The 27,562-nt window shown below is 38.7% G+C and overlaps 5 protein-coding genes and 1 long non-coding RNA gene across 7 annotated transcripts; 2 read left to right on the top strand and 4 right to left on the bottom strand.

The window, feature by feature from the left end:
* The first annotated feature begins 113 nt into the window (after window positions 1-113).
* Window positions 114-11,500, top strand: LOC135166723 (uncharacterized). Its single transcript, XR_010299744.1, has 3 exons — window positions 114-1,275; window positions 7,556-9,089; window positions 11,164-11,500. It is a non-coding gene; the product is annotated as an uncharacterized LOC135166723 (long non-coding RNA).
* LOC135166717 (small ribosomal subunit protein mS31) lies at window positions 2,798-6,179 on the bottom strand. The gene is made up of 7 exons (XM_064129261.1): window positions 5,847-6,179; window positions 4,975-5,185; window positions 4,806-4,887; window positions 4,321-4,654; window positions 4,082-4,237; window positions 3,498-3,724; window positions 2,798-3,128 (listed from the first exon to the last, which is right to left on the bottom strand). Exons 1-7 carry the CDS (start codon window positions 5,879-5,881, stop codon window positions 2,851-2,853), a joined length of 1,323 nt encoding a protein of 440 aa, XP_063985331.1. The 5' UTR covers window positions 5,882-6,179; the 3' UTR covers window positions 2,798-2,850.
* LOC135166718 (putative gustatory receptor 28a) lies at window positions 6,472-9,161 on the bottom strand. Of its 2 annotated transcripts, XM_064129262.1 has the most exons (4): window positions 7,995-9,161; window positions 7,701-7,772; window positions 7,547-7,636; window positions 6,472-6,989 (listed from the first exon to the last, which is right to left on the bottom strand). In XM_064129262.1, the coding sequence occupies exons 1-4, from the start codon at window positions 8,964-8,966 to the stop codon at window positions 6,918-6,920; spliced, it is 1,206 nt and encodes a 401-aa protein (XP_063985332.1). In that variant the 5' UTR covers window positions 8,967-9,161; the 3' UTR covers window positions 6,472-6,917. The 2 variants fall into 2 exon arrangements, with proteins under 2 accessions (XP_063985332.1, XP_063985333.1); XM_064129263.1 differs by lacking the exon at window positions 7,701-7,772.
* LOC135166719 (TD and POZ domain-containing protein 4-like) lies at window positions 9,301-11,196 on the bottom strand. The gene has a single exon (XM_064129265.1). It carries the CDS (start codon window positions 10,865-10,867, stop codon window positions 9,815-9,817), a length of 1,053 nt encoding a protein of 350 aa, XP_063985335.1. The 5' UTR covers window positions 10,868-11,196; the 3' UTR covers window positions 9,301-9,814.
* Window positions 11,501-11,842: 342 nt separating the features above from the next.
* LOC135166710 (serine/arginine repetitive matrix protein 2-like) lies at window positions 11,843-21,999 on the bottom strand. The gene is made up of 6 exons (XM_064129244.1): window positions 21,768-21,999; window positions 18,819-20,434; window positions 15,814-18,515; window positions 14,400-15,233; window positions 12,559-14,023; window positions 11,843-12,380 (listed from the first exon to the last, which is right to left on the bottom strand). Exons 2-6 carry the CDS (start codon window positions 20,415-20,417, stop codon window positions 12,090-12,092), a joined length of 6,891 nt encoding a protein of 2,296 aa, XP_063985314.1. The 5' UTR covers window positions 20,418-20,434; window positions 21,768-21,999; the 3' UTR covers window positions 11,843-12,089.
* Window positions 22,000-22,244: 245 nt separating this feature from the next.
* Window positions 22,245-27,478, top strand: Mcm3 (Minichromosome maintenance 3). The gene is made up of 6 exons (XM_064129249.1): window positions 22,245-22,438; window positions 22,514-22,626; window positions 23,340-23,548; window positions 23,957-24,292; window positions 25,120-26,182; window positions 26,709-27,478. Exons 1-6 carry the CDS (start codon window positions 22,376-22,378, stop codon window positions 27,361-27,363), a joined length of 2,439 nt encoding a protein of 812 aa, XP_063985319.1. The 5' UTR covers window positions 22,245-22,375; the 3' UTR covers window positions 27,364-27,478.
* Window positions 27,479-27,562: the final 84 nt, after the last annotated feature.

Raw genomic sequence — 27,562 nt, 5'->3', positions numbered from 1 at the left:
TACTTTGTATCTAAGGTACGAACACTACAAGGCCAATTCCTCCATCTGCAATGCTCAATGCCATCTCTCGGAGTCCCCTCCAGTCGTCACCCTCATGCGCAGTTTGTGAATTTTTTGGGCCCATGGAAGAGACCGTAATCAGCAGTTTCTTCGGTATCACAACAAAATATCCACGACACGTTATTTGGGACGAAAACGTTTGGTTAAAAGACGGAAAACAATAAGTATAGACAACTTCAATAATTTATATAAGCAAAATATTGGTGACAGAAAAGTATTAGCAGATATATTGGCAAATAAACGAAAAAAAAAAAGTTGTATTCCACGATTGAAACAATTCTCTTTCTAAAACTTCTTTTATCTTAATGAAAGTACTATAATTTGGTAAAAGTGATCCACGTTACAACTGAGCACTATATTCTGGAGAAGTATCTTCTAGAGTGGTCAGGTTAGGAGTGACGATGCTCTGGGTGTTCCAGGCGTATATATTATTTGTCGAAAATGCTGATCTTCTGTCCTGCACTACGTTTAGGCAGCTGCATGCAATTAGTGGAAAAAATGCATTTATGAAGTTTATTTAAGAAATTGTAGATTGGAGAATTCGGATTAGGATATTCATTCGGGAAATTGTAGATAGAGGCTAAGAACCTCTTAAGTGTTCCCTTTTTTAACATATGTAAGAACTAAGGTACTGAGGTTGCTAGATAATGAAGGTTATTTGCTAAGAATCGGTACGTTTTCATACTTAGTTGCAATACCGTTGATTACTTTTTTTTTATTAAGCATTTTTAAACCTGGTGGGTTTAATTTGCATACAAATGGTAGGATACAAGGCGGTTACCTTAATCTTAAATTCTTATCGAACATTTTTCTAGAAATTCACTAATGATCACAATGGATTGTTTCTCTAGTCTGGCCAAAAATTATCCAGAATAGTACGGTGGAAGAGTCACTGGCGCGAGTTGGGATCATGAGCTCGCCAAGCTGTAAATGTGAACACGAGGAGAAGAATATCGAACACGTCATGTGGGAGTGTTCATTGTATAATGGGGCTAGACAGATAATGATTAAAAAATTATGCGACCGTTGATTACTTGTATGAAATAGTTGAGGCTATATCAAACAATAATGCATAGAAATTTTATTGAATCTGAAGCCAGCAAACAGAATATCCACAATTTGTCGTCAACCAATTACCAATGTTCCTGGCAATTATGAGATGTGATTATGCGAAAACGAAACGCTTAAATCGTTGGTGATGTAATATTGAAAGAGGTTCGTCTCGTTCTGTAAATATTCCAAAACATCATGAAAAAACACTGTTATGATAGCTCTGGATTTCAGTGAATATTGTCAACACGAAAAGGTTATTCTGGAAATGAAAAAAAATTAAGGGAATTAAATCCCATGATATTTTTTACCATTACTTTCTGATAATTCGAGCAATTCTAATTAATGAAGACAGAATAATTACTCTGTTCACTAGTTTGTAAAAATCGAGGGTATTACAGGGGTTTCTCTAACAAGTAGTCGCTCGCCGATGATTGTATCATCCGGTATAAGGGATCCTCCTATACCTGATGTCGCTACTTTAGTGTATTTATCTACTCTATCATCAACTGTAGAGTCTACGCAACAGTCTACAGGGTGTTCTCAAAGTGGAAGCCGATTCTGAACCGACATGTTCTGGGGGTGATTCTGACCAGAAAAGTCCTTTTCCCGATTTCGATCGGAAGTATCCCTGCTGGGATATGGGGGTGAAAAGAACGGCCAATGGGACACGAGCGTTGCGCGGCTCTACTCCATGTGCCGCGGGTAAGCGGTATGCGTGCTTCCCCTTCTCCACGGGCGGACGTTCCATTCCGCTAGTGAGTGAAAGAGAGAGGGAAAGATATTTCTGTCTCGGTCATTGGCAATTTCAAGACAATCCTTTCAGGGGGGGGGGTGGATAAAAACCTATTATTAAGGTGCGGATTATTTATTAGAATACAAGAATAATCTGATCAGATCAAAAATTTAAACAATAATCCTCGATTATTAAATAAACTAATTAATTTACGCAATTTCCTCATCAGACATTTAATGTTTAAAATTGAATTCCCCACCAGAAACGCCTCGGTAAGATGTTCTAAACCCATTTGTTTACAAGATATTTGTCAAAAAGCATTTTTTAGTCACAGAGAACTGGAGGATGGCGATAATCTACCCAATACGTAAAAATGGGGACCTGAATAAAGCAAAAACTGTAGAGTCATCTCGCTCCTTAAGCTAGACTATAAAATATTAGCAACGATCATGGCGAACCACTGGGGTAGTAGTCAGACACGAAAAATAAATTAACGCAGGCAGAGTTGGGATTCAGGAAAGAATTCCATCCCTGCCTGTACTAGTATTGGGCAAGGATAGAAGCATCAAGGTACTGCGACTACTATAAAAATATCAAAAAGGACACTGAAATGGGAGAATACAGGCTGAATAAGAAACTGAATGAAGAGCAGAAGATAGGGTGGGCTAGATGGAGATATGGGAACGCGCTGATTGTAGGGAGAATGAGATAATGGTGGAGGATAACTGCAGGGCTTGTAAAGGGGAAAAGGAGGAGATGGGGCATGTCTTTTTAGGCTACACTTAGTTACACCAATTAAAAAAATTGGGAACTTAAATATGACCGTATACAAAGCTTGCATTTGGGAGCAAAAACCTTAATAGCTTTGAATGCATTAATTAAAAAAAATGATTTTACGAAATTCCTTCCATACTCCTAATGTTAATTTATAGGGAGCAATGAGCCATCACATAATAGCTATTCTTTATTCAGTAAAGGTGATTCTTTACAAATTAACAAATATTTCAAGCCTGTATCTGCTTCTGGGATTCCCCCGCCGGCAGTATATCCCGATCAATAGCACCAATATCCTTCAGCATCTGTTGTTTATCACCGAAGTAGTTCTTAAACCACATAATGTGCTCTTTTTTCTCCTCCACCGTCATATATGGGTTTTTAGACAGCCCAGTGCAAACTAGTTCCATGAAGTGGCGGATCGGTCCCTTCGTCGGACACCAGTCATTTATGTGCCTCTCGAGAAAAACGTGCTCGGAGAAGTGAACGTTGTGTTCTTCTTCCATACCTGAAATTTTTCGACATAAAATCGTTTAATTCTTCAGAAATTTCAAAATATGATTTTTGTCACTGCTGCTACGTTCAGCCCTTGTCGAAAAGTAATTGTTCATTTACATGTACACGAAAAGTAAAAATTTATAAACAAATAGTATCTTTCACACCTAGGCGAGGATTATAAAATGCATAATTATCCTCCTAGCTTTTCCTCGACTTATTATTATAATTTTAATTACTAGATGTCGAAGACTAGTCTTTAAAAAAGGAGCAGTGGAAATGACACAAATGTAGTTATCGAAATATTTAGAAAAGGTTGTCAAATAAATTTCCGCAAAATTGATAATATTAAAAATTCATTTCAATTTAAGTTGATTCATACCTATCTCATTGTCAATAGGAAACTTCCAAAGAATTCCTCGTTGTGTCCACTGAATCATCTCCTCGAAGTAGTTTTCCGGAGGATGTGTTGTCATTAGCTTCAACGTTTGCTTTTCCAATGCCTCCCAAGTATCTAATTTCGTGGTCCACGATTTGGACGAGACAGCCGTACCATCAAAAATACCGAAGGGTTTTCCAGCGTATAAATCTGTTACGACTTCCCTTCGTCTAAAATGAATGAAAAAAAAAATTAAATAGATCTGTTTCGAACCAATAGTGTTGTCTTTTCGACATAAATATGACGGACTAAACTATGGTCCCTCCAAGACATAAAATATCGTTGGCAAATAGAAAAATTGATTTTTTGTTTATTGTAGAATTTACCTAGACATTCTTCGTTGGGTAAAACAAAAATCAAGTTTCAACAATTCTCCAAAATCACTGGATTCTGAATTTTATGGCCATTCTTAATTTATCTATTAACATTTGATGAATATTCAATGCTAAAGGGATAATGCCTGGAATCTTCGAAAGCTCAGGGAAAATCAAAACTAATTAATTTGCAAATTTTGATGAAAAACTTACGCTCGATCTGCGAATCTCTGAATATCATGAGCTCCATCCTTAGGCTTGAATTTGCGCGCCAGTTCTTGGATTTTCCCCGCCCTAACGAGGGGAAGATCTTCATCTTCCAAAAATTTCTTGGGAGTTCTGTCGATTTTCATGGCGGCTAGCAATTCGCTGGACAAAAATAATTTGCAAATTATTGAAGATATATTTAAAAAATCAACTAATCAACTCACAGGTAGTGAAGGAATGATTACCTCAAAGAAGGCTCAGGCACCTCTTCCTTTTTCTCCGGATGTTTCACTGTTTTCGCAGTGACAGTTTCCTTCTTTTCAACCTCCAATTCCTTTTTATCAAACACATCTTCAAGCTTCACAGTCTCCGCTTCTATTTTCTGAGCCTCCCTTTGCATTGTAGTTTGTTTCTGCTTCTTTTTCTTTTTGGATTTTTTAACAGGTGGAATAGGTAGGACTGGAGGAGGTGGTGGAGTCCCAGCTGAAAATATTTTATCGAGCAGCTCTTCTTCTCTCTTTTGTACATCACCTCCAAGAGACTGTGCAACATCTTTCGCTGCTGATTTGATTTTTTCCTCTGAAATTGATAAATTAACCTTTCATTTTGCACTTAGTTATCTATTTAATTATTTAAACATCTTAAAGTCATGCCAATATCTTTCACATTTTGGTACAGATTAAACTCAATTACTAGTTCTCACTTTAATTTCAATTAAAAAAATTCATACCCAGAGTTACTTCCTTGACTTTTTTCGGCGGTGGTTTCTTGATCGGCAACGCTAGGTCAATCGTTCTATTCACCAAGTTTTCCTGATAATAATGAAACCAAAATGATTGTCAATAAACAAAATCGATGAGATGAGGTTTACAAATTAGCACGCAATGAAGAATAATTACTTGATTCATTTTTGCCATCAATTCATTCAACAAGTCAACCGTCTGCTGCTTCGCAGCTTCGTCTCGTTGTTTCGGTTGTTTAATCTTAATTGGCTTGACGGCATCAGAGTCTGAGGAATCTGATGATGATGACGATGAGGAATCCTTGGCGCTTAGAAGCCTCACAGAACTGTGAAACTGCTTTGTCGCTGCACCTCGTGCAGCATTTACTCTAAAAAGTGGGGATAGATTAATCTAACAGTTTATTACGATTGTATTCGATATTAAATTAGTTCCCAGGAATTTCTTAGCTGAATCAGTCGGTTATTGGAAGGTGAAGGGGTTTTCAAGCTTTGTAGTGAGATAGAAAATAAAAGATTAACCTAAATAGACTTATGATGGCCTTTATTTAACCGATTAGGGCACCGTCTGGCTTATGATAGTCTTTATATCCTCAAGAATGTTTGAGGAGAAGGGAAAATAATATATTTGTCTTTCACATATTTGCATTATATACCAGAGGTTTTCATTTTTTTCATGTTGAAGAAATACTTAAAGTATTTAAGAGCTCAAAAAATTGTATGATTTCCTCAATTCTATATGTTTTTGTATTTTTTACAATATTAATGCCCAAGATGATTGGAAAATTAAATGTGAACATGAACTTCACGTAGCAGAAAAAATATTAAAATTAAGGTACACATGCAAGACAATTTGATAAAAAATCGTAACGGATTCTGATTCTGTACAGATTCATCATCATTTAATACCGAAAAACTAATTTAAATTAAATTTCTAACAATGTTTCAAGGTATGTAAACAAAAATTGAGGTTAAAAATTACAAGAGTGCACAAAGAGCAAAAATATAAAATGATTGATAGATATAACCCACCTGGTGAGTAATTTCACTGCTAATAATCGGTCCATAGCACTAGTTATATTAAAAAATATTTCTACAATTATTTATTTTACGGAGAAAAATTGTCTTCCGGCTCCGCACTGTCCAATACTGGCTCGAGTCCGAGCTCCCGAACGCCGAGACTGAATCAACTGCTATGTTATCAGCCAACAATTTTACTTATTTACATTTGTCAATATATTATTTTATCATTGAGACATTCGAGTTTCTCATCTCGTGCGTGAGAATAGCAGACCTGTCTATGATTGATCGAATAATTAAATGATTTCTCGAAAAGTAAGGGTTTCTAGGTTATAATTATACCGGCAGGGGCGTATCATACAAGTGCAGTACCCGACTATTGGATTGATTTTTATTTTCCAGAGGGTGAGGTGAGATCCAATGAGGATTGACTAAAGATCCTCTTTGCCCTCACAATCAGAGAGGATTGTGAGGATTGACTCCCAAAGTCCCAACCCTCTTTGCCCCTCCCAGTAATTAGTTGACAAGATGACATGTTTATTGCTCACATCAGTTTACGGATAAATTCCAAGTAAAACATTTTTTAAATAACTGATGGTAAAATAGTATATTTCGTGTGATCGGTACTCACACGAAAATCAGTGACAACAGATTATTTTCAGTTAATTTTTTTATTTCAGAAAGTTTTTCATGACCTTAATTAGCGTAGACTGTTTATAACCAAAATTAGATGGAATAGACATTCAAAATTACGCTTTTTTGTGGCATAATGTCACGATAGTGTCACTTCTGGGTGACAAAATTCAACTGTACACTTATACCTCACAATTTTTTTCAAGGTCAAGAAGATCCAATATATTAATACAATAAGGTAGAAACATACAAATCGTATATTACATTACAACTCAATTACAATTGCTCCAGAAAGTAAGTGAATTAGTCATTATGTTGATGGCCTCACGGAATTCCCCGATGACTTAAGAAATTAATTATCGATTCATGACATTATGCGTCGAGTTTTTATTATGGAATGAGAAAATTCATTGTCTGGTGATATTACAATTTTATTTTCATGTTAAAAGTCTAATTTTGCATAACGTCCTTTGGCTTGAACTGCAATATAATCAGTAAATATGTCACAAAGGCCCCAAACATCTGTCAAGAATGAATGAATCGGTCGTTAATAACAAACGATAGGAATTATTCGATTCTTAACTCATCAGCACTTTAACGCTATTTAACGAAAACCTTTAGAACAGTTTGTCTTAGCCATGAAATTGTTTATTACCTAATTACACGGATAGACAAACGAATTCAGTAGAAATTACGGTACCGTTTGCTAATACTGTTGTATTTTTTGGCCATTCGTCGACTATTTGTTAAAATTTATTTGACCATTTAGAAAAAATTATCTAACAGTTGACCGACTTTTCTCGAACGTCTTCAAAACTATCACTAAACAAGATAATCCGATTACCAAACAGTACGCTAATTTCTATTGACTTTTCCTTCAGTAAAAAATAATTAATTCAATTTAAAATTTAAATTCGAGGAAAATTCTTGTAATAACCAGCAGAATTTCGAGCCCTAGCTCGTGAATTTTTCCGAGCTCGTTAAAATATCAGAATGAAAATCGAAACTATCAGGATCTTCCCAGAAAGAGAAAGCAACATTGCGTGAGTGCTGAAAAATTAATTAAAAATATTTCTCACTGATTGCAGAAGTGTACAATCCAAGGAGAAGAATCCGCACGCTGTGAATTCAACTTTCTTGTGTATTTGTTCGACCGCGAAATTGTTCAACTGTAATATAAAAAATGACAAGATCACTTAATTCTAGTAGTACTTGGGGAAAAGGATTCTGTACCTGATATTCTATTTCCCCGTTGGGTGCATACATTTCCATAACATCGTAAATAATATCAGCTGTTTTGTGCATCTACGATAATTCCACCGGTTAGCAAATTTGTTAAAGTTTTTGGGGAGGCAATATATAGAATATATTCTGTAGAATACATAGAATATATACAGAATAGATTCTATAGAATATATAGAATATATACAGAATATATTCTGTAGAGTACATAGAACATATTCTATACAATGAATACAGAATAATTTCTATATTTGAAACACAATAAATTTTATAAATTAAGCATACCTCTTTATTAAATATCCTCACACTCCTACTTAATCTGATAGTAGGATAAATGCACAGGAAAAACCAGAATATAACATTAAGATAAAAAGCATTCACCGTCATTCCCTTTTCTTGTACAATGCTGATAATAAAAAAGTAAAAAGTAGTAATGCTCGCACAAAAACTATGCACCACTGTCAATAAAGTTGGAAATGAATAAAAATCGGCGACGAGACAAGAAATTTTGTACAGTTTATTCCGCAATTTTTTAAACATTGTAAAATTATGATTAACCAAACGATTGTTTGCCGCAATCCTGACAAGATGAACACTCTCGATATTTGAAATTGGACATTTAAAAATCGATGGAAGAAGTTCATTCAGATTCTTTAATCTTCGTCTTAAACTGTCGACAACGGAGCCATATTGCATAACAACTGATGTCATAATTAGAACAGAAAATATATTTGCAATACTCGTTCGTGATTGTTGAATGTACGTTGAGGTAGTGATAGCTCCACACCACAAGAATGAAATTAAGAAAATTGGTAACCAAGTGTCGATGTTTGTAAATCGATTTGTCTTCTCATTGTCAAATGTATTGCCAAATTCACTCGTAAATATTTCATCAAATTTGCTGAGCTGTTTTGAGATATCAACACTGTGTTGTTGATAGTGAGTGTAATAAACAATCAAAATTATTGAAAATATATTTCCAAGTGTTGTCACTGTGGCTACAATCATCGTGAGAACTGAGTCATTAGGATATTGATAATCGATCAAATATGGTCTGACAATGACAGTTATTCCGACAAATATGAGGGCCAATAAAATATTGTATGCACATCCCAGTCTGGAGTATATGATTCTGAAGCTGACTCCCGACTTTTTTGACAATCGAGGCAAAATCTCGACGCTGTAGGGGGCTAGGCCCAGTATGAAGGAAATCATATGGGTGAATTTGAAGATTAGGAGACTTTTCTTCGAGTACATTGTTGGAAATGTATAAATGTAAATCACACTGAGGAATTTACTAACGTGAATAATTTCTCGATGCGCAGAACTGACTCGATGTGACCTGAATCGATCAACAGGATTGAAGTAGAAATGCAATGGGTAATTTCGATAATTAAATGAGACAGGAAGTGCTACTGGTTTTGCTTGATGACCCCCATTTACATGATTATTTTAGTTTAGCAATGTTCTGGTCGATTAATTCAGGAATTTAATTGTAGTGGAAAAATAAATGGAAAACATTCGAGTTTAATTGTTTAGTTTAGACTGAAACTTTCACTACGATGGGATAACAAATTGAATTAAAATTAGGTATATTATCGAAGTATTATTGAATTTATTTAACATATACAATAATATATATCAATGGAAATCAATATATCAATATATAATATATATCAATATATAATATATAATGGGAATCAACATATGATAATATATATCAATGGATATTATGGATGGAGTCAATGGAAATGAATATTTTTCATCCCATTTTTAGTTTTTTTCAGAACTTCTGTAGAACAATAGCTTAACTTCTCAAGATTCTCTTGCTTGCTTATCAATATTTAATTGTTTTTGTCCTTCCAAAATGACCACGAGAGTTTTATTATTTACGATAACTAAAAGACTAATATTTGATGTTTCCATCAGCAATAGAATACAAATATTCCTTGACACAGTTTTCTGTAGAAAAATATTTGGTGTTTTTTATCAAAATATACTGATCTATTCATCGCAGTAGTTGTAAATATATGAAATATTGTTTCGTCGGTATAAATGTTGTCTCAAGAGAGCAATTCCTTGATTTTTCGGACCACATATTCATATTATTTTGACTTCAACAGAACAACTATTGTACGTAGCAATTTCACCGCCAATCGAGGATCCTCTTCCTCCATTTCCTTATAGCCCTGAGACTCAACTACCTCAGACAGATGCTTGGCTATGAAATCGAAAGCTCGTTGTTTCAGTTTTTCCGAATGATAAAGATCACCATAAAAGAAAATCTTAGCAGCATTTTCCGTATTAATATTTTCGTCGAGAAATTTTACGCACACATTCGCCAGGTCTTCAACATCGTATTTGTTGGCTGCCTCCAGTAATTCATAAGCCAGTTCTACCTTCAAATTCTCCACCTTGTCACTATAAAAAAATTCCAACATGGCCTGCACAACTTCTGGTTCCATGTTCTTAATGATCACTTCATTTTCCATATCTTCTTCTGTCTCTTCATCCTCGAACATGGCGGAGAAAACTGAACTACGAGCCGCCAGGACGATCTTGTGTGCTCGAAATATTTTGACCCCAGCAATGACAGAAACATCACTAAGCTTTGATTCTTTGAAAAGCTGATAGAAATGTTGAGTCAATCGACCGCTCGATTCTTCATGCGGAGAGTCTCTTTCAAGGGGATACCAGTCTATGTCTCCCGGTATATCAATTTGTATAAAGATATCAACCGGTTTATCGTCAGATACCGACAGCACAGCTGATCGTGAAACATTCTTGAACTCTGCATTGGGCGAGTTACTTGAATATGTGCATGTGGTAAAATACGTCTCAGGACAATCAGGAATACACAGTTGAGCACGTAGTGTCATGTTACTGATGGAGGTTAAGCTCACAACAGTGAGAAAAAGTGTCACGGAATCATTGGAATTCAAATTTGAGTCATGATCGTATATCAGTTGCCACCGTAGCTTACATGTAGGTGTTTGGACTATTGACGATGTGAATTCACGTCGTTGGGCTATCACTTCAGAAAAGCAAAATAGACTCCATCGAAACTTAAAGTGCTGCTGGTAATATTGAATCGGATCTGGTGGTATTGATGAGTACTTTTCAGTGGATAACGAATAACCGCGGACTGCGTCCTGCATGGTTTTCAATTGTATATCATCAGCACGTGTTGTGAAGCGGAATTTAATATTTTGCAGACATCAGCCGGATGGAATTTTCCAAAAATTGTGATTTAGACTTGATTAATTAGTTGACCATTCACTGTAGAGTGTTCTAACAACTTCCTAATGATGTGTTTTATATGTTGTGTATGATAACTGTAGCTTTTACACTCTGGACGTCGTAATAATTATTATTATAAAATTTTTTATGGTGCCGACTACTGTCGTCTGGCGGCCACTATGTAACAATGAATGAAGTCATCATTTCATTTCAGTGACAATGAAAGCTGATAAGGACAAAGACGTTGGGGCGTGGGCAGAAGTATCGATATGTGACTGCCCGATTAATGGGTCTGTAATCGATATTTTTTGGGCCGATGTGTCGAACATATATATTGATAATTAACCCATCCATATTCACACATTATGATATTTTCGTATGTTGAACATCAAAGTGTTCAGCAAAGTATTTAAAAAAATAAAGAACGAACAAAACAAATTCCTTCAAAAATCATTTATTTCCCTGAAATTTTCCTAATCCTTGAACATAAGGAATCCACAATATGTCTCATCCCTAGACGTTATGTCCTTCATACAAAAAAATAGGCAGGAGACCGAACAGTCATACTACGATGTACAAAAATAAAGAAAAAAATTCTCTATTTGCTGTTATCACCCATCAATATTCGAACTAGATGTGACTCCCTAAAGCACTAGGTTAAACCTTTTTGAAGGGTCGTAGAATTTGAGAAAATAATCTACAAGGAGAAAAGTCCGTTGACGTAGAGGAAGTGGTGATTAGCTGACCATTTCATCTGATTTGGTCGACATCAAAACTATAAACAGATTTTTTCATATTTTTTTAATAACATTTAGCTATTATATTAGGCTCTCACCTTTTTTCTTCTAAAATATCTTCATTTTATGCAAATATGAAACAAAAGCAAAACAAAATACGTCAAGAGTTGTTTATTAAATTGAAACGTTTATAATCCTTGAATATAACCAGTCTACAACATGTTTAATCAATAGACATTACCTATCTCACACAAAAGAAATGGACAAGTGATGGATGGGATGTCTAGAGTCGTATTACGCTATTACAGAAGCCAACAGAGAAAATAAAAAATACTCTATTTACAGTTTCTACTCTCTAACTCTCCAAAGGGGATGATAGTCCCCCAGTTCCAAGGATCCCGAGTCAAGCTTTGTTGAGGGGTTGGATAGTGTAATTCAACGGTGGAGGTGGCACCAGAAGCGGAAGTGGAGTTGGAGGTGGCGCTGTTTGAGTTACACTGGGAGGTGATACAACTGACTCCACTGCTTTCAAGGTTGCACTGTAAGCAGCTAGATAACTTGGCCATAGATGAGGAGGGGGTGGTGAGCCGGGGGGTGGTGGAGGTGGTGATCGATCGTCCATTTCGTCTGAATCGTCTAACATAAGGGCTGTCAAGGGTGTTATTCTCGGTTTCTTCAGCTTGATTATCTTCACCTGAAATGAAAAAAGTCGATAATGAAATCTACAAATCCATCTACAAATGTATTCTGGATAAATGGATTTTATAAATGTGTGTCTAGTTTGGCAGAGAATGTCCCATGCATTCATTAAATTCGATTCATCCCTTGCAATAAGAATCTTAAGATCAAAATGAAATCCCAAAAATGCTCACCTTCACTTTCTTCTTAGTCTTCATCACCTTCACCCTCTTCGGCTTCTTTCTCTCCCTCTTCCTCATCCTCTTCTTCACCATTTCCCTCACAGGATCATGAATCGAAGAGGAAAGAGGTGGTGGAGGTGAGGGCATGTCCCCTTCACCGCCACTAGGACTAGTCCCCTCACCCGGCTTCACCCCATCCGCAAATTGCACAGCCTTCCTCTTGGCCCTCGCCTTTCTCGTCCTCATCCTCTTCTCTCTCTCCTCTTCATCCCCCAGCTCCTCAACCCCACCCTCGTTCTCACTTTCATTGGAACCTTCAGGTGCCTCGATTCCCTCCTCATCATCACCATTGAGCAATCTATTCGCCCACAGTCCTGGAGGCACTAAAATTCCCTTCTTCGGTACTGGAAGAACTTCAACGGATCCTTCAACATCAATTTTCTGTTCGCACTCCTTCAGATCCCCCAGTCCCGGTATCACCCTGCTGTCCTCGTCCTCCTGATCCTCCTCACTCTCCTCCACCTCGTCCTCCTCTTCTTCATCCTCCTCAACATCTCCCTCAAGATCCACTTCCTCGTCCTCATCAAAGTCTCCCCCGAACTCCTTGACATCTCCTGAAGTTTCTCCAAGTGTTGCAGCAACACTTTCCTCATGTTCATCGTCAATCAATTTGTTTGGATCCTCTGGAGTGTCAGGAACTTCTTCAGCAGTTTCGTTGGTTCGAGCAACTTTGTCCAGAACCTTCTCAGCTCTCTTTCTCATCCTGATAATCCTACGATTCTCCTTTTCACTCCTCCTCTCTTCCCTCAATCTTCGTCTCTCCTCTTTCTCCTTTTTTCGAGCTTCCAAAATTGCCTCATAATTGTAGACCGGTTGAGGCGCTGGTGGCGCCTTGGGCTGAGATAGTTTAGGTAAAACTGGTGGAGCGAGCACCTGGGGGACGGGAACTGGTACAGGATGAGGTGATGAAGAGACACTGGCGACTAGTGGTGGTGGAAATGTTGGAGGTGGTCTATCCAGATTGACAAGAGGTGCTCCACCTGCGGCCCAGTCGAGGTTAGTGGTTGGTACGACTTCCAGGACATTACCAACTCTCAATACTCGGTTACCATTCGCTGCTGGTGGTACTGGAGACGGTGGAATGTTTGCACGAAGAACTGGAGGGACTCCAGCTGGCTGATAGTCCCTGGGGACTACTTGCAGGACGTTACCCACTTGCAGGAGTGTGGGTGGACGATGGAATATTGCTCCGGGGGCTGGGGATGCAGGCAGTGGAATTGATGAGGCTGGCAGCATGTGGGGGTACGTGGAGGGGTAGATGGGAACCTCTTGGGATTTTTTTATTCCGAGCTCTAGCTCTAGACGATCGTCAAGGGAGAGGCGCTTCGGGGAGCCGGAAGAGTCTTCCACTCGTGGGGGATACGTCAGGTTGTTGCTCGGGTAGTAAGTGAAGTTTTCTGGAGGTTCTTGTTGATATCTGAGGGAAAAACGTGTGGAATGTTTTATAAATTAAAAATATTTCAGATCATGATCCTAAATGGATGTCGTAAATATTTGGAAATATCTGAGATTTTTGTAATAGAATCTTCATATTTCTGTTTAAAATTCTTTTAAACATTCGAAAATTGAATAATTGTTTAACGGACTCCTCATTTTCCCTTTGATATTGAATAATTGGAGAGTATTTCAGCATTGCCGAATGATTACAATCCCCATTTGTCTAACGATATTTATAAAATAATAAAAACATTCTCATTTTGGAAGCGGGGGCTATGTTCCAATGAAAATTAATAATTTGAAACATATGTGAATATTTTTGTCGAAAAAAATGATTGTAAAAAATGTATGGATACCTGAAATTCGAGGGCACCTGCGTTCCCTCATTGAGAATCGTGCTTTCTTCAGGAGCCGGAGGATTCATCCCAGAAGGATGCATAATAGTTTCAATCTTTCTCCCCCTGTCACCACTCAAACTCCTCCTAAACCTCTCCGGTCTCCGTCTCCTGGGAGACGGTGACCTAGACCTCGATTTCCTCCTACTCTGGATCCTTTCCAGAGTCTGCACTCTTTCCAAACTGTGCACTCTCTCCATACTCTGCCTCCTCGATCTCTCCCTGGACCTCTCCCTGCCGCGACTATTGGACCTCTCTCGACTCCTCGCAGGACTTCTTGACCACGATTTTGATCTCGATCTGGATACAAATCTCTCCCTCTCCCTTTCTCTGTCCCTTTCCCTGTCTCTATCTCTCTCCCTGCCTCTCCTGGGGGATCTCCTCCTCTCCCTTCTCCTCTCTGGTGATCTCCTCCTCATCCTCTCACCCTCTCGGCGATCCCAATCCTCCTCCCTTCCCCTCTCCCTCCTGAATCTGCATTTGACATCCAAGTCGGGGCACAGAGGAGGAATAATGGGGGGATCCATCAAGTCCCTGTCGAGACTTCTCTCCTTCGAGAAGCTCCTGTCGTCGAACGGCAGCTCCAGTAGACGTCGGACATCATAGGGATCCTGAGACTCACTTCCCTCTCTGGGTGCCTCCAATCTTCTCGATTCAAACCTCTTACTCCCCCTGAATATCTCCAGGGGATCATAACTCTTCTCCAATGACTTATCCGGACTCCAGTCTCTCCTCTCTCTCCCTCTGGAGCGCCCTGGGCTGTATCTCTCTCGTCCATCCCCGGGATGTCTAAACCTGTAATTAATAATGAGGTTAATGATTTTGTATATTTACATTGTACCGTGATAAATTATTTTTCCGATCAATCTCACATCTTTTTAGGATATCAATACCGTGGACCAATTGATTTGCAGATCGACTCCAGATGTTTAAAGAATAAATTACGTATTTCTCTCGGTTCCTTATCAAAAGTGTTGCCCTTTTATCCATAATCTTTGTATTGAGAATTGAATGTATTTTCATTTTGTCTACATTGGCAGGATTTTCCAGCTTTAAATTTCGTAATAAAAAACGTTTCTCTATAAAATTATGCAATTATCTGACACAAATAATTAAAAACATATTCAATCAACATGTTCATACAGATGTTAATTGTTATTCCGAAGGAAATGTTTTAATTGAGGAAAAACATAGCCTTTAAACATTTTCCAAGATGTTTTTATGTGAAAGCGCTTGAACACATTGCTAGTAATTATGTATTAGTCATTAAAACTTGTTAACTAATGAATTCTTATCGAATCAATTGTTAGATTTGATCAGGCAAAATTCTTATTACCTAAATTATCGATTTTTCAGTTCAGTAATGAGTATTTACCTCTGTTGTCGATCTCTTCGATCAAGACTTCTACTTCTACTCCTCGACCAGCTTCTCGATCTGCTCCGGCTGTGCCTCTTCCGCCAGGAAGGCGACCGCCTGTACTTCCTCTCCCCCGGGGATCTCCTCCTAGGTGAAGATGACCGATCCCTTCTCTTCTCCTCAATTTTCGGCTTCTCCAGCTCCTTAGCAGAACTTCGACTGCTCCTGTAGCTGGAGTTGCTTGTCCTCTCCTCAGATATTCTGGCTCTCGATTTTTCGGAATCTCTAGGTGAGATCCTACGACGATCTGGAGACCTAGAGGACTGCGGACCAATTTCCACGAATGTGTTCTTGAAGACCTCCTTGGATTTATGTGAAGATTCAGCTGGTGCCTTCGGTACAGCTTCTGCTGACACCTTAGAGGTCTTCTTCGATGTGACATCGGCTTCTTTCTCTTTATCCTCAATTTTCTCCAGGTCCTGCTCCCGTAATTTTGAAAACATGTCTGATTTTAATTGATGGAGAGTATCCTGCGGATTCTCCGGTGACTTTTCAATGAGAAAATCATCAATTTTTGGCAGAGAAACCAGAGGAGGAGTTGATGATTTCATTTCTTCACCTGGAGGCCCGTCGATTCTAGTTGTCTCCACTTTATGTGGCGGTGATCCACACGACGAGTCTGATGATCGATCTCCTGAAGTAGATTCACTAGATTCAGAACTCCCTAACCCAGTTTCTGATTTATGAGAATCAGCTGGTGAACTCGGGCTATACAAATCCACTTTCTCATGCTCCGAAAAATCCCGTCTACGATCTTCCGGTTTCTCTTCATTTTTGGAATTCTCAGTTTGTGATCTTGTCTTATCAGAGGAAGCCGGAGGTACGGGTTTAATCTCAACAGGTTTCAATGAACTCGTCCACTCCTCCTCTTCCTCCCAGTTCACCGGCATCAGGGGGCCCTCCGGAGTGGGTGGATCAGTTGATAAATCTGAAGACTTCTTGTCCCATCGAGGTCTGACTTCTAGAGGCTTTTCCTCCGTGATAGAAATTTCCTCAGTTATTCCCAACCACTTTTCATCTTTCTGATTGTCAAAATCTTCACATTTTTCAGTTTTTCCTTCCTCTTTGGTTTTCCCCTCTTCTACAAGAGTTCCTTCTCCTGCAGTTGCTGGATCGGATTTCATCAGCAAAGCTTCTCGCTCTCCCTCCTCTTCTTCATCTTCCCAGATCCTCAAGCAAACCCTTCCAGCCTGTTTCTTTTTACTTCCCTTCGCCAGTTCTTTCTCAACAGCAATGTACGTGTCAGTTTTCTGATCGTATCTCACTTCCTTCTCCATTTTCTTCAGTTTCTTGGGTTTATCCTTAGGGAGATCCTCCATATCCTCCATGGAGTCCACCTCCCAGTCGTCTATCAACGTTCCCGTTTTCTCCAGTTGCGTCAACGAGGGAAAATCAAAATCGAATTCTGTGAGACACTTTTTCGGTCTCTTAATCACTCTCGAGGATTTTGATCGCCCTTGTGACCTGCTCCTCCGATCCCGCTCCTTCTTTTCTGTTTCAGAATCTCCAGAAGTACTGGAGGATGAGGAGTAACTGCTGGAGCTGCTGGAGGATGATGTACTGCTCTCAAAAAACCTACGTTTTCGCTGAGAGCTCTTGGGTTTTCGAGTTTTCAGGAGCTCCAGTTCAATTTTCCTCTTTTTCTCCAGTAATTCTTTCTCAACATTCTCGGTCGGGGGAAGGGGGATATCCCTGGAGGCCATTGGAGTCAAGGGTAGAGGGATTTCCTCGGGTTTCAGTATGTCCAGTGGATGAACTTCGTCGGGAATTGGAATTGAAGCGATTCTCTCCTGATCAGTCAACTCTTTCTCCGCAATTTTCTCCTTCTCGAGTTGAAATTCTGGAGATTTCGAGAGATTTCTCTCGACTGCCTCCATAATCTCCCCGTCTTCTTGCTCGGATGCACTGGGAGTAATATTTTTCTCGATTTTTATTTTTATTTGCTCGATCTTCAGGGATTCTTGTTCACCCGAGATGTCAAGTGAAGTTGAAATAGAATTTTTTTCCAGAGGAAAGTCGTCCTCGTCAATTTCTTTTTTTATCGTATGAACTTTTTGTTTTTCCAAGGAGCTGGACCTGTCAGGTTTAGATACATTCGAGTGCTTAGAAATAACGTTCTTCGTTTTTTGCATGTGGGATCTCTCGGAACTACTACTGGAGTCTGAATCTGAAGAGTCCTTCCTCGATTTTTTCTTTTGTAGTTTCAATTTTTTATACTTTCGGCGTCGCCTCTTCGAATTCTTCCTCCGTTTTTTAGAGAGATCTTCACTGCTCGAGTCGTCACTGCTGCTGCTGGACGTGCTGGAGTCCCTGATTTTCTTCTTCTTCTTTCTTCGTCGTTTTCTTTTTCGCCTCTCGAATTCAGAGTCCGAACTCGAGGAATCACTCGTCTCTGTTGACGTTGGTTGTCTCCTCTTCGGGGGCTTTTTCTGGAGTATTTTTTTCGTCAGGGACTTGGGATCTTTTGGTTGTGATAGCTCTGGAGACTCCACAGGTTTTTCCACCTCTACAATTATCGTCTCTGGAAGCGTCGAGGTCTCTTCCTCCGGAAGAACCGTTTTTTCCTCTCCGGAATCTTCACGAGGGACTTCCTCTTCGATTTTTGTCAATTTTTTTGGGTCAATTTCGACAGCTTTTGAAATGGGCCTCAAGGATTTCACCTGCGGTAATTAATAAAAAGTTAAATATATATTTCTTTATCAGAATTCGAATAAAACCGCATTTTTTCCGATTTTGTAAGTTTTGTTGGATTCTCCAAAGATGTGATTTTAATTAATTATAGAATATTCAACTCAAACAAATTTATTCATAATTTTTTAACGAATTTGATTGACCTCTTTTTTATCCACTTTTCATCTCCACCACTGGGCCCAACTAATCAGAAACTCCAGCAGTTACTTCAGTATCACGTTGATAAAATAATATCTTGAGTGCAATAATCAATTTAAACAAATACTACACACCTCTGGAGACAATGACGAATCCTTTGCAGAACAGTCAGGATCAATGCTCACCATCTTCATGAACTCTTCATACTCAGACGCGAGCCCACTAGTCACTTCTCCCTCCTCGATTTCCTCATCCTCCCTAGTCTCTTCAATCTTTTCCTCCTCAAGGTTCGTCACCTCCTCGTCACCTCCGTCTTCAGAAGCTTTCCCAACAAACTCCTCAGCCGTGTCATCCTCTTGAACCTTGGTGTCCTCCTCCAACTCCCATCTGGACTTCGGGGGGACATCCCCTAGAGGATCCGTCAAACTAGACCTCCTCACAATTTCCAATCTCCCATAGCAATCAATTCTCTTGTACCAGTTTCTCGTCAGCGGTGCCTCGTACGTCTGCAACTCCTTGAACTCAGAATCACTGATTTCCCTCATGATTCTGCACCTCTCAGGTGGAAGTACCTGTGTCAGTCTCCTTTTACTCAAGTACAAGGCGACGTTAGGATTCTCTGAGTAGACCATTCCCTTAATCCTCCTGGTGATCCTGATGGACTCTGGGGGATACTCCCTCATTCCATCATCGATTCCATTGACCAGTACTGGAGTTCTGAGGGACCTCATATCGCTCACCATCAGCATCTGATCAAAATGGCTCTTGTACTCCTGGGGATTTTTCAATTTCACGTCAATTGGCACATTTGGAGGTTCAATATGGGGGGTTTTGCTCCTGATGATCTGTCCTTGGGACTTGAAGGTCCTCCAGTTGCTCTCGGCCTCTGAATAACTTCTGCTGCGATTCCTGGACCATCTGCCCCTGCTTCTGCGATCAATCCTAGGATCCAAAGAATCGTCCTTTTCTGAATCCTTACCCCTGGGATTTGGATTTTCGGGAGAGGTACTTCGTCTTCGCTCTCGACGGCTCCTTCCTCGATCTCTCTCGGGGGTTCTTCGTCTTCTTGATGTGTCTGAGGCTCCAAAGGAGCTTCTGTAGGGGGATTTCCTGTCAGGAAAGCGAGCGTTAAATCTCCTGGAGTCCTCCCAGTTCCTGGAACGATTATCTCGGGCTCTTCGACCTGAGTCACGTAATCTCGGGTCTGTTGGAGTCCTGGAAGACGTTTTTTCCAGTGTCGAAGGCTTTTCTGGAATTCCACTGGCCATTATTTGCTTTCGGCGAACTTCCTCTTGGATTATTTCCTCAATTGCGGGGAGCTTCTTCTCCGAGAGCTTCTTAGACTTCTTGGAGAAGGTTTGGGACTTCTGGTCATCCTCAGAGTCTAGAGGAGGCTCCATGGAGTGTTCGACGTTTCCGGTGGTCTTTGAGAGATCTGATTTTGACTTTTGATCAGGGTCTTTGGGAAAGGCTGCCTGGAGCTTCTCTTTGGATTTATCGAGGGCTTGCTTCACAGTGACATTGAACTTGGCGAAGGCCATCAGACGTTTCTTTGCTTGGGCCTTACCCAGCACTGGCTTTGAGATCTTGGGACTCGAGGTGACTGAGTCCGCGCGATTGCTGTCTGGGGTCTCTGATCTGTCATTTAGGAGGGGGTGTTGGGGAGTGGAGACGTCTGAGGGTGCCTCCTCCGGGGGAGGTGGAGGAGGCTCTTTCACGGCTGGGAACTCCATGGGGTTGAGTTGAACGGCTGGAACAAAGAAAATTGTGAGTGGATTGTTACCAAGGAAACAGTTGTTTCGTTCGATCTGAACATCTGAAGACCTGGTTGGAGAGACTGAACTATCTGGAATGGATAGTTTTTGTTTTTATATTTTATCTGAAATTTTGGTGTAGTCCTGCATCAAATAGAGATGCACAGAAAAAATGAAATAGATAAAACTGGAATAAAATAAAAGAACAGTTTTTGATGATATTTTATAGTTTTAAATATTTTAGTGATTGTACTATGATAATTATTGGAGACTCAAAGAAAAATGCAAAATTGAGGGGCAATTGTTATTTTTGTACTCTTTTTTTATCTTTTATTTACTTATTCTTGATTCATATAAAATTAACTTTTTTAAGAGAAAAATACAGATGCAGTATTAAACAATGAAGGAGTCGTGGAGCCAATTCCATTGTTTAATTATGCAGAACCTGTGCTTTTTGTTGCAAATCTCCAATTCATTTTTAAAAGGAGAAGTTCGCATATCGAGGGACTATTCGCATGTTTGGTATAAAAAATCAGTGTTTATGAACTCAACTTGCCAACAGCCTGTTTTTTCATTTCATTTTAAACATATTCCGTTGAAATAAGTAATTCAGGAAATATTGGGAAATTATGTGGATGCGTGAAGCTTCTTCAACAATAAAAAAATCCCATTAAAAAACACGTTCGCCATTGTATCCTACATATTGACAAAACTTTTGGGTTTGAAAAAATTTTCAAGAGTTTTTTTCATGAACAATAAACTTCTGTGCTAAAATAATATGTTATTACTCATTCTACTTCCTCACAACTCGAATAAATTTATCACATAAAATCTGAACCTATTTTATATTTTTTCAATTTGCAATTTTGCAATTTTTTTACAATCATCAATGACTCAAGACCGATAAGGTAGGCTTCCTTAATTTTTTCAGAAATTTGTACCAGATTTTTTCATTTGTACAAACAGGATTTTGTCCATATCACACCAAGACGTCTAGAATATCTGATAAATGAAAAAGCTACTCTATTTATTTAACCACTATTTATTCAACAACAAAAATGATTTAATCATTTCATCAACATCTCCAGAGCTTTGAAGCTACCAAAAAAATTAAGATAATATTTTTTACAAAATATTCTGTGCCAAAATGATGTATTAGTAACATTGACCTAGTATTAGTAGTATCGACTTAATGCAGCTCACGCCCAAGACATTTACGAAATAACAATGGAACCACTCCCAAAATTTCCGTTTCTTCATCAAATTTGCATTAACATCTCAATAAACTGATGATTTTCACTTCCCATGTATTGAAGAAAATCGACTTACCCGGTATTTTTTGGAGAAAAATAGAGACCCACCGCTGAACATTTACATCATCTGATGGTTGGCTCCCTCAACAAAACTCTTGGTATGATGCGTGACCATTAGAAAATTAATTTCAATTCATTTGTCGATATCAATGTGAGTTAATTATTATATTAACTTTCGTTATCGTCCATAATCCATGGAAATACACAAACGACGGGAGTGAGACTGGAGACACCTTCACAAGAGTGAATTGAGTAACATTCGCCACAACATAAGGTGCCACCTTAAAAAAACAAAATGGCGGATGTGTTTTGGTGCATAAGCAGTGGTAGCACTGACAATTACCGTAGATAACATATGATACAGAGAGGCATCTGAAGATTATCTCGCGGGGGGGAGGGTCCGAATTATCTCGGACTGGTTGTTTGATGGGGGCCACCACCCGCTACGAAATTTGGCAGTTGAATCCTCTCTCATATAATCGATGACCAGGATCTCTCCCTAAATGATACACAAACCGCCAATTCCCGCGCAATCTGTTGTGTAGGAACGGTAGGAACGCTTTGAGAGTAATTAGTGAGAATCAAAAATTTTGAAAGTGAAAAAGTGAAAATTAATTATCAAAAATGGACACCGATCAGAGGATCAAGGACATGGAGCGGGAGTACCTGGATTTTCTGGATGATGGGGTGATTATCTCCAGGTTTTGATAATATTTGGATGTCATTACATAACCTATATTCTTGTGGGGCTTGTTTTTCCAGGAAGATCAAGGAATTTACCTGAACCTGGTGAAGAATATGATCGAGGAGAACAAATACAGATTGTACGTTAATATCAATGATTTGAGGAGGAAAAATCCGACGAGAGCTAATAGGTGAGTAATTATTCTAGGGATTGGGTCTGGGTGCAACAGGTGCTATTGATGGGGTACATAGACGTGCGGTGAAGTGAACAGACGGGGTAAAATGGGCAGGTCCAGTAGTCAATAGAGAAGTCTGATAATTTAATCGAATTGTTCAATATGTTGATATTCATTTAGATGAAAAATAGAGTTAATTGAAATTGAATTACTTATTCAAGTGATTCATTTTTAGATTGTTTATTAGTATGTGTAAGTAAATATATAATAGATCTCTACTTTTCTTTTCTTCTTTTATTCTTTGATTTTTCTTTTATTTTGGGTTTTGCAATTAAATTTTTATCTAAATACTTCACTATCAACGATGTTGCATTGTTACCGTAAATAGTTGATTAAAGTAGCTACAAATTGATACTTTCTATTTGAGATGATCTATTTTGAAGTTGAGATAGAATTTTTCCAAATTTGGGGAATTTTTCACATGTTTAATAATTTTTTTTAACCACTGGGCCGCTCGTTTTTCAACCAAAAATTGTTTGCGGTAGACGCCGCATCATTGAATCCTACCAAAAAAATTTAATCGATCGACGATTATGTCGGGATCTTCGACTTTGACAGAATGATTTCGCTGTTGTAGACCGCACAATTTAAAACTTTGCAAGTGTTTCATTTTTCAGAATTTAATTTTTGATTCCTATCTGCTAATGAATATACGCTACTGGTTGCAGCCTCCTGACAAATTCTTTCGAGGAATCCATGGCCTTCCAGAACGCTTTGAAGCAATTCGTATCGACTGTTGACACTGACTACAGCAAAGGAAATCCGGATTTTTTTATTGGATTCGAGGGGAGCTTTGGAAATCGTCATGTCACACCCAGAACACTCACTTCGAGGTATCTGGGGAACTTGGTTTGTGTAGAGGGAATTGTTACCAAGTGTAAGTATATTTTTAATAAATTTCTAGTGTTCAAATTTTTCCATTTATCTTCAGAATAATATTTTTTAAATTTCAATATTCAATTCAATAAACAAAAATAATCACTTCCTATCAGTATTCGTGGTTTTTCGCCAATTGTTGAGTCTATTGTTTCCTGTCAACTAAGGAATAAAGAAAATTGAAAATTAAAGTATAAAAAACCTTCTAAAAACATTATTATGCAACTTCGAATATATATATTGAAAATAATCTAAATTCATATTAAAAATAAAAGAATGAATGAACATAGATATTAATCATTAATGCGATGATTTAATTTAATTTTCTAAAACTAGAAATCCCATTTCTATTGAAGACAAAATTTTCCATTTGAATAAAATTCAATTGTAATTCTCTCTCTGTGATCAGGTTCTCTCGTACGTCCAAAGATTGTCCGGAGTGTTCACTATTGTCCAACCACAAAAACTGTGATGGAGAGGGCGTACACAGATCTCACCTCGTTGGAGGCGTTCCCCGGTTCCGCAGTCTATCCAACACAAGACGTGGACGGTAATCCCTTGGAGACCGAATTCGGTCTCTCGACATACAAGGATCACCAGACGTTGTCCATTCAAGAGATGCCAGAAAAGGCTCCAGCAGGTCAACTACCTCGCAGTGTTGATATAATTTGTGACAATGATTTAGTTGATCTTTGCAAGCCTGGGGATCGAGTGCAGGTTGTTGGAAACTTCCGTTGTCTCCCAGGTAAATAAATCCTTAAAGATTCACGATAATTATCACGGAATTTATGTGTTTAAAAATGGACTATTCATTCTCACAAATATTCAAAACAATTCAAAGAATCCTGGAAATGCAATCGTAACGGTAAATATGTTTGACAGAACATTTATAAATTTTTTAAATAAAAACCTTCATTGTTCATTTGTGGAAGATTGACCAATCAAAGATATAATTAACAGACAATTAATAATAGTGATTACTAGCAGAAGACACAGAAGATGAATTGAACGTTCACGTGCAAATTGTTTCATTGTCTTTGCGTACATTAAATTAAATTGCATTCACTTAATTTTCATTGTGAAAAGATATTTAATAAAAAAGATTAATGCTGTATTCGCTTAGAAATTTGTTTTGAAATATTTTTGGACTTTAATAGCAAGTTCTGGAGATCTTTTTCATATCCAAATATTGTCATTTATAAACCTCTAAATTTTGTCTTTTTTAATTAATTTTTTATGATTATTCGGATTTTTTATGATTATTCGGAATCTATGAGAGATAGCAAATATTTTCTCATGACCGTTTTTGTAGCCCCTACTTGGATCTCCAAAATATCATAAAAAAATGCTTCTATCTCTCCTGGATTCTGAGAAATCCATAAAAAACTGGTAAATAGTCACAATTTCCAAAACGCCGTTTACTGTTCCACTCCTGAATTTCCAATGTAGTCTCCAGGAATGAGTGAAAGGTCCTTAAAAATCCCTAACAATTTCCCTCACTAAATAATCTCCAATCCCATTTTCATTCTCATAAAAGTCTCTGTAAACTGACGCCTCTTGAATTCTCCTCAGGCAAGCAGAACGGCTACACAAACGGTACCTTCCGCACTGTCCTGATCGCCAACAGCATCACACAACTCTCAAAAGAGGCGACTCTCTCAATCTCGCACGAGGACGTAGCTACGTGCAAGAAGCTCGCAAAGACCAATCCCCGAAAGAACATATTCGAGCTCCTCGGGCAGTCACTCGCACCTTCAATCCAGGGTCACGAGTACATAAAGAAAGCGATTCTCTGCCTCCTTCTGGGAGGAGTCGAGAAGGTTCTGTCGAACGGCACTCGCCTCAGAGGTGACATAAACATTCTGCTGATTGGCGATCCATCAGTCGCTAAATCTCAGCTCCTACGTTACGTTCTGTGCACAGCACCACGTGCCATTCCTACAACAGGTCGAGGCTCGTCTGGAGTCGGTCTGACAGCAGCTGTAACAGTCGATCAAGAGACTGGGGAGCGTCGGCTGGAGGCTGGTGCTATGGTCCTGGCAGATCGAGGGGTCATTTGCATCGATGAATTCGATAAAATGTCGGACATCGATCGAACAGCCATTCATGAGGTGATGGAACAGGGAAGAGTGACAATCGCCAAGGCTGGCATTCATGCCAGTCTGAATGCCAGGTGTTCAGTGTTGGCAGCTGCCAATCCCGTCTATGGACGTTACGATCAGTACAAGACACCGATGGAGAACATTGGTCTTCAGGATTCTCTTCTATCTCGTTTCGATTTGCTCTTCGTGATGCTGGATATTGTTGACTCTGATCAGGATAATATTATTGGTGAACACGTGGTGAGAATGCACAGATACAGAAAACCTACTGAACAGGATGGTGAAGCTCTTCCTCTGAACAGCAAAGCTGATATGCTGAGTACAAGGGATGTGGACGCTGAGGAGACTGACAAGGAGGATAATTCAGTTTATGAGAAGTATGATCCACTGCTTCATGGCAATTCCAGGGCTAAGACAGATCAGATACTCAGTGTAAAGTTTATGAGGAAGTATATTCATATTGCTAGGTGTATGAAACCGAAACTCACAGAGGAAGCTGGAAAGGCCATTGCTACTGAGTACTCCAGGCTTAGGTTTGTGATCATGTACCTTTTTTATTTGATTTTTACATTGAAAAAATTGATTTATTTTTGGTTTCCGTTAAAGATCATTGAAAAGTATTTTTTTTATCATCTAATACATTAAAAAGAAGACATAAGTCACTCGATCTCTCGTTGTGTGTTTATAAAATGGGAAAAAAATAATTTTTTATTAGTAACGAAATCAAATTGACATTCCTAATGAAAAGAAAATGAGATATTCTCAATTCTAGCTGACAATTCAAATCAACTTGCTTTGATTTCGCATTTTCTATTTGGAATTTCGCTCACGATAATTTTAGATCCGATAAGAAAGTTATGACAGAGTAAAAAAAAGCTTCACATTAATTTTTGAGAGTAGTACACTGATTTTGTTACTTATGTGACTCTTTTCAAAAATTAGAGGAACAGTATTTTTTTCTTAATTACTCACAGGCACTAATTTTCCATTAAAACTATTAATTATTAATACTTGAGTTCATCACAGTAATTTTTATGAAAATGTTATCGTTTCAAACAGGTCGGAGGAAACAGCACAGGTAGATGAAGCGAGGACTCAACCAGTGACAGCCAGAACCCTGGAGACCCTTATTCGATTGTCCACAGCCCATGCCAAGGCTAGATTATCAAAATCAGTCACTCTTGATGACGCGAATGCTGCTATTGAGTTGATGCAATTTGCATTGTTCAAAAAAGTTCTCGAGAAGGAAAAGAAGAACAAGAGGCGGAGGCTGGAGAGCGAGGCCAGCTCGGCAGACGAGAGTCATGACGAACCCAGGAAGAAGAAGAGGTCGAGGAGGGGGAGTGTATCTACTGGGGATGATCCATATGACTACAACAGTGAGGACGATGACTCTCATGTGGATGAGGTGGTCAGGAAGGTCACCAGGTCGCAGACAATTGCTGAAGAGACTGCCAGTGAACTCCAGGAGTCCATGGACACTGACGAGGGATCTCAGACCATCACTGACGACCGGTTCAAGCTTTTTAGGACCTCCTTGCATAAATTGTTTCAACAACAGCGGGCTCAGGCACTCCCTGTGGAGAAGGTCAAGGACTATTTGAATAAGGAACACAGCCCTGAGTTCTCTGGTGGGGAGGTCAAAGCTGCCATTCACAAGATGACTGACGCCAATCAGATCATGCTGGCAGACGATCAAATTTTCCTCATTTAAGTTTATCTTTGTAATTTTTGCCATGTTTTTCTCTAGTTAATTATGTGCTCGTAATCATTGATATTTTTTTACGTTTTTTCGATGGAATTCAGTAAATATGTTTGAAGACGAAAAAGATGGATTTATTTTTTCTATTCATCCAGTTTTCATACGGAATCTGGATGGGGTTTGAACCTGAAAAACTTTGCATGTGAAGCGA

Source organism: Diachasmimorpha longicaudata, chromosome 10, assembly GCF_034640455.1.
Source record: "Diachasmimorpha longicaudata isolate KC_UGA_2023 chromosome 10, iyDiaLong2, whole genome shotgun sequence".
Classification (NCBI taxonomy): domain Eukaryota; kingdom Metazoa; phylum Arthropoda; class Insecta; order Hymenoptera; family Braconidae; genus Diachasmimorpha; species Diachasmimorpha longicaudata.
The sequence above is the reverse complement of the archived record's forward strand: the minus strand, read 5'-3'. Positions and strand labels throughout refer to the sequence as shown.